This window comes from Meleagris gallopavo, chromosome 11 (assembly GCF_905368555.1).
Source record: "Meleagris gallopavo chromosome 11, MGAL_WU_HG_1.1, whole genome shotgun sequence".
Classification (NCBI taxonomy): domain Eukaryota; kingdom Metazoa; phylum Chordata; class Aves; order Galliformes; family Phasianidae; genus Meleagris; species Meleagris gallopavo.
Genome location: NC_139414.1, coordinates 4,417,387 through 4,432,053, shown reverse-complemented (window position 1 = coordinate 4,432,053; position 14,667 = coordinate 4,417,387). Strand labels below are relative to the sequence as shown.

The 14,667-nt window shown below is 42.8% G+C and overlaps 1 protein-coding gene across 8 annotated transcripts in view; it reads right to left on the bottom strand.

The window, feature by feature from the left end:
- Positions 1-14,667, bottom strand: part of FARP2 (FERM, ARH/RhoGEF and pleckstrin domain protein 2) — a 67,432-nt gene that overhangs the window by 15,317 nt on the left and 37,448 nt on the right. For 7 of the 8 annotated variants that reach the window (XM_085232555.1, XM_085232556.1, XM_085232557.1 and 4 more), the window contains 6 exons: positions 13,960-14,055; positions 12,433-12,596; positions 12,218-12,286; positions 10,650-10,707; positions 10,035-10,281; positions 718-896 (listed from right to left, as the gene is read on the bottom strand). In XM_085232555.1, coding sequence (XP_085088681.1) covers positions 718-896; positions 10,035-10,281; positions 10,650-10,707; positions 12,218-12,286; positions 12,433-12,596; positions 13,960-14,055 — 813 coding nt within the window. The remainder of the gene's footprint in view (positions 1-717; positions 897-10,034; positions 10,282-10,649; positions 10,708-12,217; positions 12,287-12,432; positions 12,597-13,959; positions 14,056-14,667) is intronic. The other variant, XM_085232559.1, reaches the window with a different exon arrangement.

Below are 14,667 nucleotides of genomic sequence, written 5' to 3'. Positions count from 1 at the left end.
TAGAAGGTTGCAGCATGGCCAGTGACTCCATAAGGAATGGAGTTCAGATGACAAAGCCTTCCTTGGGCTGTAATGGAAGGCTCTGGGTTCTTCCTGAGGTACCAAGCAGACAACAAAGCTGGCTGATCACACATACTCTGCGAGCAAGACAAGCTCTGTGCTCCTCAGAATACATTTTTGTGAGGTGACAGCACTTCACACAGACAGCACAAACCAGCAAGCCGACACAGGTTATATGTGCTCTCATAGTTATATGAGAGCAGTCACAAAGACAGTGCCAGGTTTAACCTTGGCGTGTGCCATAATTTTTCATTACTGAATCAGCTAACAGTAATCAGTTTCTAGAACCAAAGCCATCCCTCCTACCAGTCTTTCAATGCACCCCCATGAGAATCATTTTGAATGTTTAACTTGTTTTCAAGCATCCTTTCAAGGAGTTTCAGCTCAAGGATGAGCATTTTGTACATTCTAACGTAACAAAGTTCCAGTCCAAAAGGTGCCAAGCAAACCATTACTGCTTGATATCAAACACACCTGCAGAATGCTCCCCAGAATAGCCCCTATGGGAAGCAGCACCTCTTGTTTCCATCCCAAGGTATAAAGGAGAGGTGGTGAGAAGAGCTCCCTGCTGCTCTGGGGCTCTCTGCAGCACGTTCATTAAGCACATTTTCTGCAGTGAGGTCATTAAGGACATTCTCTGCAGTGCCATGGTCTCACCTTACGTTTCATCTCATCATCCTCTTCTATCCTGGCACCACCAGCATCACTGAGGACAGGGCTCAGGAGAGGAGATGAACCCTGGCCAGCTGCATTCAGGTTCACAGGGAATGCTGCGTTCAAACCCAGGGGACTCTTCAGCACGAGGGAGGAGAGCTGAGAATGGTCCACTGGGAGGCCTGGAGGGGAAGAGAACCAGAAGATGGAGTGGAAACAAAAAGTGCTTTCAATATACTGCATCTAAGACAACTACCCACTGTTACTGTAAATCATAATTACTATCTCAGGTTAAAAAACAAAGCAACATGCATCCAAACACATGAGCGTGTTTCTCAAAGTGAACATTTTTCTTTGCACAGCTACTGTTGTGTGACAGTGCAGTACGGACAGACGCTCTCAGAACAGCACCTAAGGGCACAGATAAATTGCTTACAGTCTAGGGAAAAGTGCCCAAATCCCACTGGATGTTGTTGACTAACAGAGCTCACAATACAGGTCTACACTGTAAGTAGCAAGAACTTATCTTTTAGTTTATCCTTTTCTGAAATAAGGATTACTTCTCACCACAAGGGAAAGTCAGAGCAAACCACTGCACTACTTTCGGCTCCACAAAAAGAATCCAGAAGACAAAGCTAGCTGAAATACAGGCATAATTCAGGGAATCTCCAGAATCGATGGGAAAGGAAGCAGTTCTATACAAACAGGGACTGTGCAACAGATTTCTTGCTGGCCCTTCTGCTTCGCACACCAGCAGAACGACGTCCTGCTCTCAGGAAAGCACCGCTGCAGCACCAAGGTTTCAGAGGGTGGTTACAACCCTATTGTACAGTAAAGCCTTTCTGAAGGAGGAGCAGTGTGAACTGCTTTGCTCCGGACTGCTGATTTTTTTAATCTGTTTGTGGACTCTTTAGAGGCTTCCAAATACATAAGGCACCACTGCAGTGCATTTAAAGCCCATCAGCAGCTCTCCCCCCTTCTGCAGACCCCTGAGATGCAGCATGCAGACACCCCATGGGTCCTGCAGTGAGCACTGCTGTTCAAAAGCCATTTCGTATGACCAAGTTAAAACACACTCCGATTATTCACACTATGACCTTCTTAAAACAGGCTTTTTTCTTTCTGATCTTCCCTATATATAAACAGCCAAGCTAGCAGCACTCCCCAGCACTATTTGCTTTGCATTCCAAGCAGCAAGTGAAGGACTAGGACACCTGATCAAAGGCAAGCACAAAACCAACAGCAAAGCCAATCCATGCCCACCCCAGGCCAGCACCCAGCTCTGGGCTCAGCCAAAGTGCTCTGCACCTCCCCAGGCACCACTGAGATTCCCTGCAGCTCACAGAACTCCTCCCGAAACAACAAATCCCTGCCTTTTGGGGAGCCCCAAACCTGCCTGCATGACATCAAGCTGACATCTCTTAGGGCCCCTTCCCCACCACGGTTCCCACCCCGGATTCAACACAGCACCACCTCTGCTGCGAGCTCTGCCGCAAGCCGCGTCGCCCTTTTCCTGTTGTCAGGCTACTTAAAAACCCATCTAAAAAAGTCTTTTATTATTAAAAAAATAACACAGAAAAAAACCCAAGCAGCCTGCGTGTGTGCACCCTGCATGCTTTCGCACGCCCTGGGGAGCTGAGGGTCTCTCCGTTGGCAAGGCAGGAGGCGGGCTGTGCCGGGGAGCAGCAGCAGCACAGCGCGCAGTTGCGGCAGGACAGCGAGGAGGAAGCGAAGTGCGTAATTTCACATTGACAAATGCAGGAAGCTAAACAGTGCTGCGCTCGGTCACCTGGAAGAGATTCAGCTGATGGAGGCTGCAGTTAACTGTTAACACTCTCGGCACGCCAAGGCACGCGCAGCGCCTCTGCCTGCCCGCGCCTTCCTTCACTCCGGCTACTTCTAGCAGCAAGGCGGGAAAACAACCAGCTGATGTTTGTTTCACCTCCGCGGAGATGATCAGAGGGCCGCTTCTGCACAGCAGGGATGGTGAAAGGACAGCTTCACAGCCAGCAAGGCAGCAGCACGGCGGGGGCGAGGAGCCGCTTTAAATTCTTCCCCGCAGCGGCCGCACGGCCCCGAGTCCAACTGCTGCTCAGACAGGGCAGCAGGGCCAGGGCTGACCGTGGAGGCCTTGCCTGTTGCGTTGCTCTGGGTTTCACGTTCCCCTCTGGCAGCAGCCAGCCAGGGAACCCACGTAAACACTTGCTATCTGACACAGGAGCCCGGTCCCTGAGCAAAGCCTGAAAATGAGGCGTGCTTGCCCCGTGGAGAAGCCTCAAGCCGTGGCTACAACCCCGGGCACAGGGGCAAAGGGTGATGTGTAGGTAAAAGTCCATATCCGTAGGCAAATAAAAACAGGGTTCATATTAAACCCCCCCACAAAACAGCATGGGTACAACTGGAAGGAAAAAAAAAGTCACATACAGCAGTAAAGCATTCCAAAACACTGCGGTTTTGATGAAGGCAGCCATGCACATCTGCCAGCCTCACCTTTCCCAGCCACCGCGTAACACTGCCCTTTGCTCAGTTATTGCCTATGCCTTCTTTCGTCCACTTGCAGAAGTGGAAGCCTCCATCTAACACACAAGACTATCACTTACAACATTCATCCGCTCTAGTTTTAGCGACCTTCCATGTGTACAGAGGTGAAGATTCAAACTCAACTTTGAAAACAAGAGAAGTTGAGAGTATCACACAAAAGCAGCCATGGAAAGCTCATTACTGGATTATTTTAAGGCTGTTAAAAAAAACACGAGGCGAAGCAATCTTGAAGCCAGCTGCTCTAACCATTACCTTACCTTGTATTTTCTTCAAGAGCACACGAATTGCATCCCTCTCACTGACATTATTAAAGATAATCTGCATCTGGGTTACTTCTTGTTTATGTTTGTTCTAGCTTTGGGCTTAGTTATATTTTAATTACACCTATTTAAATTAGCAAAATAGCATCTATAATCAAAATCCATTTATAATAACCTACAGTTTTCCACGTGGGAGAAGCCACCCACTTCTCATTCCCCTCGCTCACAGAATTACTGCAGGGCTCCTCTCTAACCTGTCACACTTCTCATAGGGAAATTTTGGCAAATAAAGCTGTATTCATATGCAAAGTTTGACAAAAATAAAGCACAAACACTGATTCTTACACTTGAAGCTTAAAACACTTCAAAGACAGACAACAAGGAGAGTATCCTACTAAAGCAGACCATGATGGGATGTCCTAACAGCTATGCAAGGCTCAAAAGTTAGAAGTAGGGTTCCTTATCAGAAGGGCTGCCCCACCACCTCCCTGTGGGGTGACCCCCTTCAAAGGGAGCCCAGGGCAAATGGCTGCTGCCCTCCTCCCACTTCTATCCCTAACAAAACGTCTACAGAAGACAGCAATCTGAAAAACACACACCAATATTTGGTTGTGCTCTACTTTCAACCAAGGTGTGTAAGAGGGAAACTGCCTTGGGAAATCTGGTCATGAAACTGTAATGAAACTCTAAGGTGCCTTGGCTAGGAGAACAAACATTATTCTATTTCAAACAGAAGGGTAACGAAAAATAAAGCTAAAAAGCCCACGATGTCATTTATATCAAAGTTTTCCTTGTTTTATTGCATAAACAATTAGAATTATGAATTAGTACAAATCTGTAGGTTCATAACCAGCAATCTCAACAGACACAAAGGTATTAAAAAGTCCCAACATGTAATTCAATAAAACATTTATGGTATAAAAGATAGAAGTTTGAGAGATCAATCAAGAAATTCCAGCCTTCTTTGTTTCCTTAATGCAATCCTTTCCTGAAAAGAGTAGCACCTATTTCACTGGGGAGTCACTCTAATCAAGGCACGTGTATCTGTACATATTGAGAAGTAGGCATTTCTGGTTTCTTCCCAAGCTGCTCAACTGTCACAAAGCACACTCTTGTGCTGCCAACTGCACGTGCAAGCAGCAGGAGGATAGTGTGATTTGAAAAATATGCAGCAGCACCTTCCCACAAAGCAGGCTCAAGGAACCGTGCCCCCAAGCTACAGCACGCTCTGTGGACTAAGCCTGTACCAGCCCACCAGCAGAGGACAAAGTGGATGTCATGATACATCTTCAGAACTGTGAAGCCTCCCCATGTGCATACAAGGTGTATGTGTATGCCCACACACATACACACAGCATTTGTGACAGGTTCATTGTAGGATCTACTGAAAACTACAGGTCATGACAGCCAACAAACTACAGTGAGAACTGCAGTGTATTTGCATTCACTCAGTCGATACCTGGTAATTATGGCTTTGGATTTTTTGCAAAATGACAATAATGGGAATGACTTACCAACAGGTTTGCACCAAATTGAAATGACATTTATTGGCACCTCCATAAACTCCTACCCTCATTAAGATTTGCAACTAGACAGAAACTACCGCCACCACAGAAAGAAACCACCAACCAATACAAGGAAAACCACCCTTACAGAAAACCACCTATGACCACAATACAAACATTCACAGGAAAAAGGAGATCAGAAGTTGCTATTATCCAGCAACGCAGAAACTGACTGGAAATTGAAGTGAAAGTTGAGAGCAAATCAATACGTTGCCCCACTCCATTCTAAGATAAAATACAGTAATTCCTGGGAAATATACAGCATGTAATACTCGAATAATGAGTGCATATGTTAAACTTACCAAGAACAGGCACAAGCAATAATACAGGCTGGTAAGGCTTAAAAAGTTCAACCGGGTTGCTGACTGGTCAAAGAATATCCTGTGACCAGAGTTCTGTGCAAATTAATAGCTCCACTAACTACACACACGAAGATGCAAGTGTTCTCCTGTAGTGCTTGACATTAATAACTGCACTGAAGTGTAAACGGTTGTAAATAGGCACATATGGCAATACAGGTGCAGAGTACCTTACCCACTGAAGACATTCACTCCTTTATGTCTTCTAGTCACACTGCAAGGCGCGTGTTGAGTACCACCAAAGAGCTGTAGCTATCAGCCTAACTCACCTGGGAACACCACTGATATGGACATGCCTTCTGCAGCTGCGTGTGTTTGGTAAAATGGGATTGTATTTGTACAGGCAGCCTGGAACAGAAGAAACCTGAAAGCCCCAGTGGTTCTTGCTGCTGAAAAAACCACAGCAATAAAAGCTGCACGTTGACAAGAAAGCCATGTCCCTCAGATAGCAGTACACCCATCCTAGGCTCCCACAGATGGGGGCAGAAAGCAAACAAGAAGGAACGTATCTCCAGAAGTGACCAGCGTGCGGAGAGAAGATGCACATTCACCTGCCACAAACAAGTGAAGCTTTGCAGCCAGGCTTTCGCCTGCCCCTACCACAGCTCATCCAACTCCTCCTCCTCAAGGTGAGCCAGCACTGTTAAAAGCCAATGGAACAAACTGCAAGGACTAACAGCAACAGCTTGACAGTCGAGCTGCTATTCAGACATAACGCACTGAAGTTCAACACTATTCAAAGACAAAGCACAGAGAAAAGCACTTCTCCCACCCTCTCCTGATGTATCAGGAGACTGCTGGAGGAGAAGAGGATGCCTGGCACAACTCCAGTGCACCAGAGTAAGTGCCAATCGATGCAGAGCACTCAGAGGCAGGCTGGTTTTCACTTGGTCTCCATCGCAAAGGAAATCCGAACTCATCCCCCTAGAGGAAATCAAGGAGAAGCTTTTCTCAAGGCTTTCCTGCTATAGTAAAAATTCTACTTGCAAATTAAGTGTTCTCCTCTTTTGTGCCTATATGGAAAATCACAAATAACGCAAAATAGCCAATCACAGAGCTATAGCTTCAGAAACCACATAGCTTTAAAGATCAGAAAAGGGCAGGAAAAAAAATCCACAACAGCCATATGCTATCAGTCACCAACAGCAAGGACATAACCAGCAGGTGCTGGAAGCACAGACAGCAACTCCTACAGAAACATTCCAGCAGTCTATCAGCTAGTAGCAGGTTTTGGACCTCCTTTGAAGGATTCTGATTGTATCTAAAGAGCACACGTACCCTTGCTCACTCTTCCACATTCCGCATCTGGAAACGAGAAAGCAGCAGACTGTTTGCAAGACCACCACAGCGTGCAATCCTAGCAAAGGATACTGGTTTTTAGGTGCTCACCAGTGCTGTCTCTGTGTGAGCATCCCCAGTTCAGATATAAAGCAGAGCCAGAAGATGGGAAAGGTCAGCATTCTTGGCGATAACTAAAACCTTATTGTGATCAGTTCTGTTCCTGGGTCAAGGCACTCTTTCCCACACTCCATACCCCAGCCCATCCTCTCCTGTGGTTCCACACACCTTGCTCTAAGCCAAAGGACTCAGATCTCTAGCTCCTTTAGGAAACAAAACGGGCATCACATTAAGGCTCTTACTACTACTTAAAAAAAAATACATATCCCTGAGATTTAAAATTGCCAACTGCCAACAGAAGACCTGCATAGTTGCAAAGGGTAAGGAGAAGCAAAGTACAAGGAGAAGCACTGAAGACACCTTTTAGAACCAAGTGCTCTGCAAGAAAATGTTCTTAGCAAGCCTTCTCTCATGACTATCCAGTACGTTTGTTGAAAATATACCAACAAGCTTTTCTCTTCTGAAGATCTTAAGAGCTTTTGAAATGCTAGGGAATGTAGTGGGATTTATTCCCATATTGAGCAATTGTAACATATTTAGAGAGAATGCTTTGTTTTAGGCACGAAACATAAAGCAGAGGCTGACGTGGTTATATGCAGATAGCCCCATCTTGATTTTTTTTACTTAAAATTAAAGATGGAAGGAAATTAAAGGCCACTTTTTAAATCTTACACTGATATTTGTCCCTGACTCTACTACCTGTAGGAAAGTCAGTAAATAGAAGTCTTTTTCCTGATTTCTTTTTCAAGTTACATAATGTCATTGTGGGAAGGAAACCAGACAAACAGCCTGAAACACACGTAAAGGTACCACAGCTGAAGACCTCTTCCAAGTGCCTATTTACAAATGTCACATCCATGAGATTATCTCCACAGGTATGAATCAAGTCAAACAAAGAGCTAGAATACACATTCAGTAGAAAAACAAAACTAAACTTGTATTTAAAAAAAAAAAAAAAAGACCAATTACACAACTGCACATTCCTCTAAGTCCAAGCTAGTACTGTGTTCTAAATGTGCTTTGTTTTCCTGTGCCACTGGCAAAGGCAACCAGATTCTAATGAAACAACAGCAATTCCATTCAAACACAACTCCCACAGTACTTGTAAGTGCCATGGAAAATAATCCTGCCTCAATAAATACTGAACTAAAAGGAACAGATGATAAAAGGATGTTTTACTTCCTCGATTTTACTATGGAGAGGAATTCCCCTGAACTTTCAGTCAACAGAATTTTGTGAAACAATAGTATTTTTTTTAATGCTGGACTAAGGAATGAAGGTCTTTTAACAATATATCAAGACCAAAGCTAAGAAAATCAGTATGAATGATACAGAGTATAAAATCAGCTTCTCATTGTAAGCCGCTTAGTTTGAGGCACTGTTTGTACTCGTACCGTACTATCTCCTTCTCCTTTAATAAGGTCATATTGTAAAGAAAAATTAAAGCTTTCACCAGATTTACCTCCACCTTTTTTCCCTAAATCAAGTAGATTCTCATGAGCTGATTTGTAAGTACTTCAATGTAGCACAATAAAGAAAAGCTCAGACAAAAATGCAATGCAAACTAAGTGCTTTCATAGTCTATGTATGCATCTCTGAACTACTGCAACGCAGAAGGGTGCTTGTTGGTTGCTGCACTGCTGAAGGCACTTTAGGGTCAGAAAATATGATTGTCTTCACAAGAAGCTTTCCTGGCTCCTATATTCACTTGATCACGTTGCATAGTTTTGTATCTTAAAAGTCATCCTTCATAGCTGACCTGAAGAGTGTCTCTTTTTTTTTTTTTTTTTTGGATTGTGGGGAAAAAAAAAACCAAACAAAACATCAAGAACTCTCACCTGCAAAAATGACTTGTAATCAGGAACAGCATATTATATCACTCTTAAAGACATGTTCATAGCCAAAAAAAAAAAATCCTTCGATACACTGTAATTTGCAAAGGGATGGTTCTTAACTTCTCTGAAATCAGTGGTGTTTTACAAACATTGCAGCCTGTTACGACACATTCTGGATGCAGTGTGTTGTACAAAATGCAGAATTGAAGTTAGCGTGCTTCAAGGGAGCTGAAGAGAGACAGGAAGAAGAACGATCAGCTGCGGTACGTGATTTAAAAGTCAGCCAATGGATTAGAGCTGTCTTGTTTAACACATCTTTCTGACTTCTAAGTCTGAACAGGTGAGAGAAATCCACCGTAAAAATCAAGGATCAATGATTTACATGAGTCTTCTCTGCCCAGTCTTCTTGAGTGAGATTTTTTAAATTATTCTGAAAGTCAAAAGTCAAGTTCTCACCGGCTGCTTGAGTAAAAGGATTACTAAAGAAAAGGTTTACATCCAGCGGCGCAGCGGTTTCAGAGTCCCACGAGTCTGTATCTGTACTGCTGGAGTCTTCCGTGGTGGTAGGAGGGTAGCTCAGCTGCTCCAGCTGGTCAATGATGTCAGTGAACTGAAAGGCTGAACTGGACTCAGAGCGCACTGAGTAGGCTGGGAAGTTCACCATGGAGCTCGCCTCTGAGTGGTTAGCAGAGCTGTACGTGTGCAGGGAGGACGTACCATTGAGTGGCAAATTGTTGAGGGAGCTGCTCTCAGATCGGTTGTTGATGAGTGAACTTGTTTCAGAAGGGCTCAGGAGGCTCTGAATTCGGCTTGCTTGTGCCTTAACCTCAAACAGCTCCGAGGTGTTGGATGGTCTCTCGTTGCCATTGAAGTCACTCCCTTCTTCAAATTCAAACTCGTCTTCCATATTCATATCTACTGCCTCTGTTGAGTACCTGTCAGGGCTTGACTGAGGAGAGACTGCATTTTGTTGAAGGGCATCCTTTGTTAAGCCTGGAGACTCTGATGCATGCTTAGAAAAATCAGAGCCCTTTAAATCTAAACCACTGTACACGTAAGAAAATGCCTCAGAGCCCCCTGCAAAAAAGGATATTTCTGCAGGGTCATCATCAATAAACTCTTCTGACACCTGTAACTGTGAATTTGTCAGTGTGAACAGAGGGGCACCCCTACTGCAGTGCTGATGCTCTTTTTCAGCAACAAAAACACCTGTGGTAAAGTCATCCTCATCATTGTCATTTTTACAAAGAGCAGCCCTATTCTCCTTGCTACTCTTCTCTACATCTAAATCTAAAGCACAACCACTCTCAACAACAGGACAAGCAGGGTTACAGTTTCCTGCAACACTACCAAACCCAACACCTTGGAATGACTGGAAGATGGGAGATCCAGGCTGCTGCACCAGTTTCCTCCCCGTTTCTTCTGCGGGCATTGGGGTGTTTTTGTCTGGAATCCTTGTGTACGGTGCTCGGGGGTCCAAGGAGGAAGGGCTGCTTTCTGCAAAGATGGGCAGGGTGGTAGGAGCAGCTGAGGAATGAACAGAGTGGAAGGGGACAGTCGCTGAGGCAGGAGACCCCGGGGTCCTCAAGCCCTCGGGGAACGCAGCGCTCTGAGGGAAAGAAAATAAAAACACAAAGGGTAACAGGATGACCTCTTCCACAAAAAGCAGTTAGATATAAGTAAGCCCAGTTTGATCCTCTGAAATAGTAACACGCTAGGAACTATCGCATCTTCTCAGTCAAACTGAACTCTGAACAGGAAATTACCTGCTGTAGACTCCATTAACTACAATTATCAAAGTTGTTACTCCTTGCAAAAAAAAAAAAAAAACCCACAAACTATGCATCAGGAACAAAGATTAGCCTGCGAAGCTGAGTCCAGACAAACAGCTCATTCTACCATATTCCTAGGCAGTCATCTTGGAAAGCTGGCTGTCAGCTTCACTGAGTGGACTACCTGGAGTCACACAGAACTAACCTGCTTTGGCACGTCTGTGTTCGAAGCGTGAGCGGACACTCTGACTTTGCTGTGCCTCCTGCAGAAGAGAGAGCGTCCTGTGAGTACCCAAGACAAGAGCCAGCCTTCTCCCTTCCCTGTTTAGCTATTTTCATTCTAAGAGACAATAAAAAGTCTCAAGATGCATTTTATTATCATCTTTTAACAACTAATTCGATTGTTTAGGTTGGATCACCAGGTTCATCCATTAACCTAACACAAGTTATGCTGTCATACAGAAAAGGTGCTCAGCTGTACCCCAAGACACTAAACATATTCATGGATAGCAGATTACAGAAAGCTTTCTGAAATTCCTGTTAAAATCTTGTAAACTTTCAGACACGTGACTATGAAGAGTTTCTCACATGTACTGAGGTTTCACACAAGTTCAAGTGACACCATTTAATAATTAAAATGCACATTCTTTATACGTTTAGAAACAAATATTTAAGGTCAGAGTTCCAGGCCTGCAGATCTCGAATTCAATCGTGCTGTATCACAGGCTAATTGTGTAATTTTAGGCAGAGTATTTTCCATGCTTCAGTTCCTGTCTGTACAATACTATACAGCAAGACAAAATGCTAGGTGTATGAATAAATGAACGTTATTTAAAATTACATCGCTATGCATCATATCCTACATCAAATGTCAGCAAACATCAGAGGTATTCAGGATTTAGTTTGTGCTCAGGCCATGACTTCTACACAAGAGGAACGACCTAACTACTGCCCACAGATGCAAGCTGTATGATGTCCTGAAATTAAAAACATAATTGAAATTACGTTCACAAACTGCAAACTAAGTCAACACTCTTGGATTTTAACTTGAATTCGAGGCCTCGGTTTTCTTCAATATCCTTTTATCAAGTCACTGTAGCTTCTAATACTGCAAAGTAGTGACAACAAAGCAATGAGGACTACCCATGTGCAGCTCAACACTGCCACAAAAGGAGACTGCTATCCCTGTGGCACTGCTCCCAGTCTTATTTTTGGACTGTTGAGACTCTAGCAGTTACCATATTGTAAAACAACATGCAAGCCTCTGTCACTGCCCAGTTAGCAAGCTGAACCATCTCACCTTGTGATTACAGAAGTGCTAGGACAGAGAGATGGGTATGCCACAGGCATATGTCACTGGGTTGTGAAAGTAAAATCTTGCAATGCATTAGAATAAAGCATCTTCAAGAAGAACAATGAGAACAGGTCTCCTGGTTACCACTACCCCTTGTACAAAACAAGGATCACAGTGACATACGTAAATGTCCCGCTCACTTTGATGCACCTCCAAAATACACTGAACTTCTGGATGGCCAAGCTGCAATGCTGTCCACTGATATCCAAATGCAGTACTGAAACTTTCGCGAGCTTCTTTACATCATCATGAAACCACGTTAGGAAAAAAATAACTAGTTCAGCTACTTTAAATGTGAAGTAGATCTTAATAACCAAACAGATAGCCAATGAAAATGCCTTCAAGAGTCTTTTAAAAACAGTTCTAATCTTGGAAGTAAGAATGCTGTGCAAATCTCTGACAAAATCCTTTGTATTTACCTTTCATATGGAGTTTTCTTCATCCCACTGTCTTTAATATAATCCACTAGCTGCTTCTGTGTTCGTCCACTGTGAATCCACAAAAGTATAAAAGTTACCAAAAGCAGCAGATAAGAATTACAATTGGAGTTGCTTGAGAATGTTTTTCCTTTTTGAGCTTGTTCCCTCAGATATAAGCAATTCAGCTTCAATAAGTGTATGATGCTCCTCCATACCTGTATCTGAACGATGACCCCCTGCTGAAGAAGACTGCTTTAGCCTTTGGCTTTGGCTGATCAAAGAGCCTAAAAAACGTATGGTATTCAACACAGATTTTCCAGAAGTTTTTACATTCATCCCTACTTCCCAAAAGAAACTCCAGTGTATCTTGGTATGGGCCCTGGGAACAAAACACAAGAGCTAAGTAGAGCATCAGATGGCAATGGAAGAGAAAAGGAAAGGACAGATCTCAGCAAAGAGGCTCCAAAGGCAGTGAGATGCTGAGTCATTTCTCACATACATGAAAGCTATGAATGCGATTTTGCACGCAGTTTAAATCATTCAATTACTTTAAAACTGTTTCTTACATAGAAAATGTAAAAATGCTTAAAATGTACTTGACTAAAACTGTACAAACATGCTGGACATATCCCACATTAACAAAAAATGAGCATTATTAAAATTTAGACAAAAAGTATTTAAGTGAAATAGTAGTAATTTTAAGAATATTTTTTTCTTAAAAGTTCTGATGCTTTTTCCACTTCCTGTGATTTAGAACAGGCTGGAAAATGGTGTGTGTGCCAGAGTACAGTTACCACATTGCATTTCTGAGGGTCTCATTTTGAGACACACGTGCTGTCAGTGTGAACTGTTTCAGATTTCTGAGATACACATCACTGCATTATGTCCAACTTTGCTTTTTCATTCCAGTATAGCTTTATGCAGAACACAATCCAGTCATTAAGTGTGGAAACAACAAAGAGAGTGACGATAAATTTGATATTTGCAGTCAAAAATACGTGTTGTAAATCAGCCAAGCATGAAAAATACCTTCTGCTATAAGGACATATTAGAAAGATAAGGCTGTAGTAAGATTAATCATACAGTTCTTAAAACTAAGCTCCAACAATGTAATCTCAGCCATTTAATGCTTCCTGAAATGCATCAGATTACTTTATGATGGAATCAGGGGACTCTGTACCACAGTTTTCATTTAAGCAGCACACATGCAACAAGTTCCTGGATGAAACTGCCATATAAAGCAATCACCTTCTGTATTAGCAGTGTACTGCAGCGTTCTCTTAAGGAGCTACAGCCAAAAGCACTCCCTACTGTGCCTTTATCTGAACAACAAAGATTTACTATTTCAATGCTTAAGTTATCTTAGCTCATAGCTTGGACTACAGGGATCAGAGAGCTGAGATAACTCTCAATATCCATTTATTTCCAAGAGAAATAGGAAATGCAACTTTTTTTTTTACAGTAAAAAAAGTCTGAAACACCAGATTCTTCATTTCCTTTCCTGTAATATTTACACATGCCCATGCCTTTGCCAGATACATGTAGCTGAAATCTACGGTGACAGGATGGGGTGAGAAAGATTTTTACTTGAATAGTGAAGATAAGCCTATTTCTCTGACAGTGTCTTATGAAGTTACAAACTCAAGAATTTTTCATGATAAAAGTGTGCATATAAGTATACATACACAAGTTATATGTAATTTTTTCAACACTGACAAGGGAGTTACTGTGGCAAAACTTACACAGACCTCTGGGTGGAGTTTAATAAGGAATCTTTTCCTCTTGAAGCTCAGCTTACGGACCTTGGACCAGTTAAAGGTATTGATTTTCGTATTACCCTGAATTAAAATGATAAAAAGTTTGCAAAAGTTTCAGAAGAACAATAAAGCAAATTCTTTTGCAGGCATGCAGATACATGAATGTGCACCCGAACCATTCTGCTCAATTCTTATTTCTGGTAACAATATTATTAGACAATTATATCTATTAACACAAAGGCCAACTACGAATTGTATGATGTCTGTGTGTCTCTGAACAGACAGCAGAAAACTGAAGGGAAACCTGGAGAACTGGGATGTAAAAATCATTTTCTGTATACTTCTGTATGTGAAGATCAATGCTATCCTAGCAAAAATACGCTGTAACATTAAAGCAAAGGAAAATGAACCAAACACCAAGAACTGTTCTAGGGCTGTGTGGAATAGACTGATCATTATTCTTGAAATGTGTGTAAGCAACTTTCAAATAGATAACATCAACACTTTAATTTGGTGTCACTGTTAGTTTTGTGATTTTTATGCTCCTCCATCCCCACTTCCAAGGGCAAACTGCACTACCCAGTGATTTGTGGGCCTAAATGATGCTGTATTGACCACAAAATACCTGCTAGATTTTTACCATCAGACGTGCTTGAAATTAAAATAAGACTTACTCCCAAGACAAACTAATGG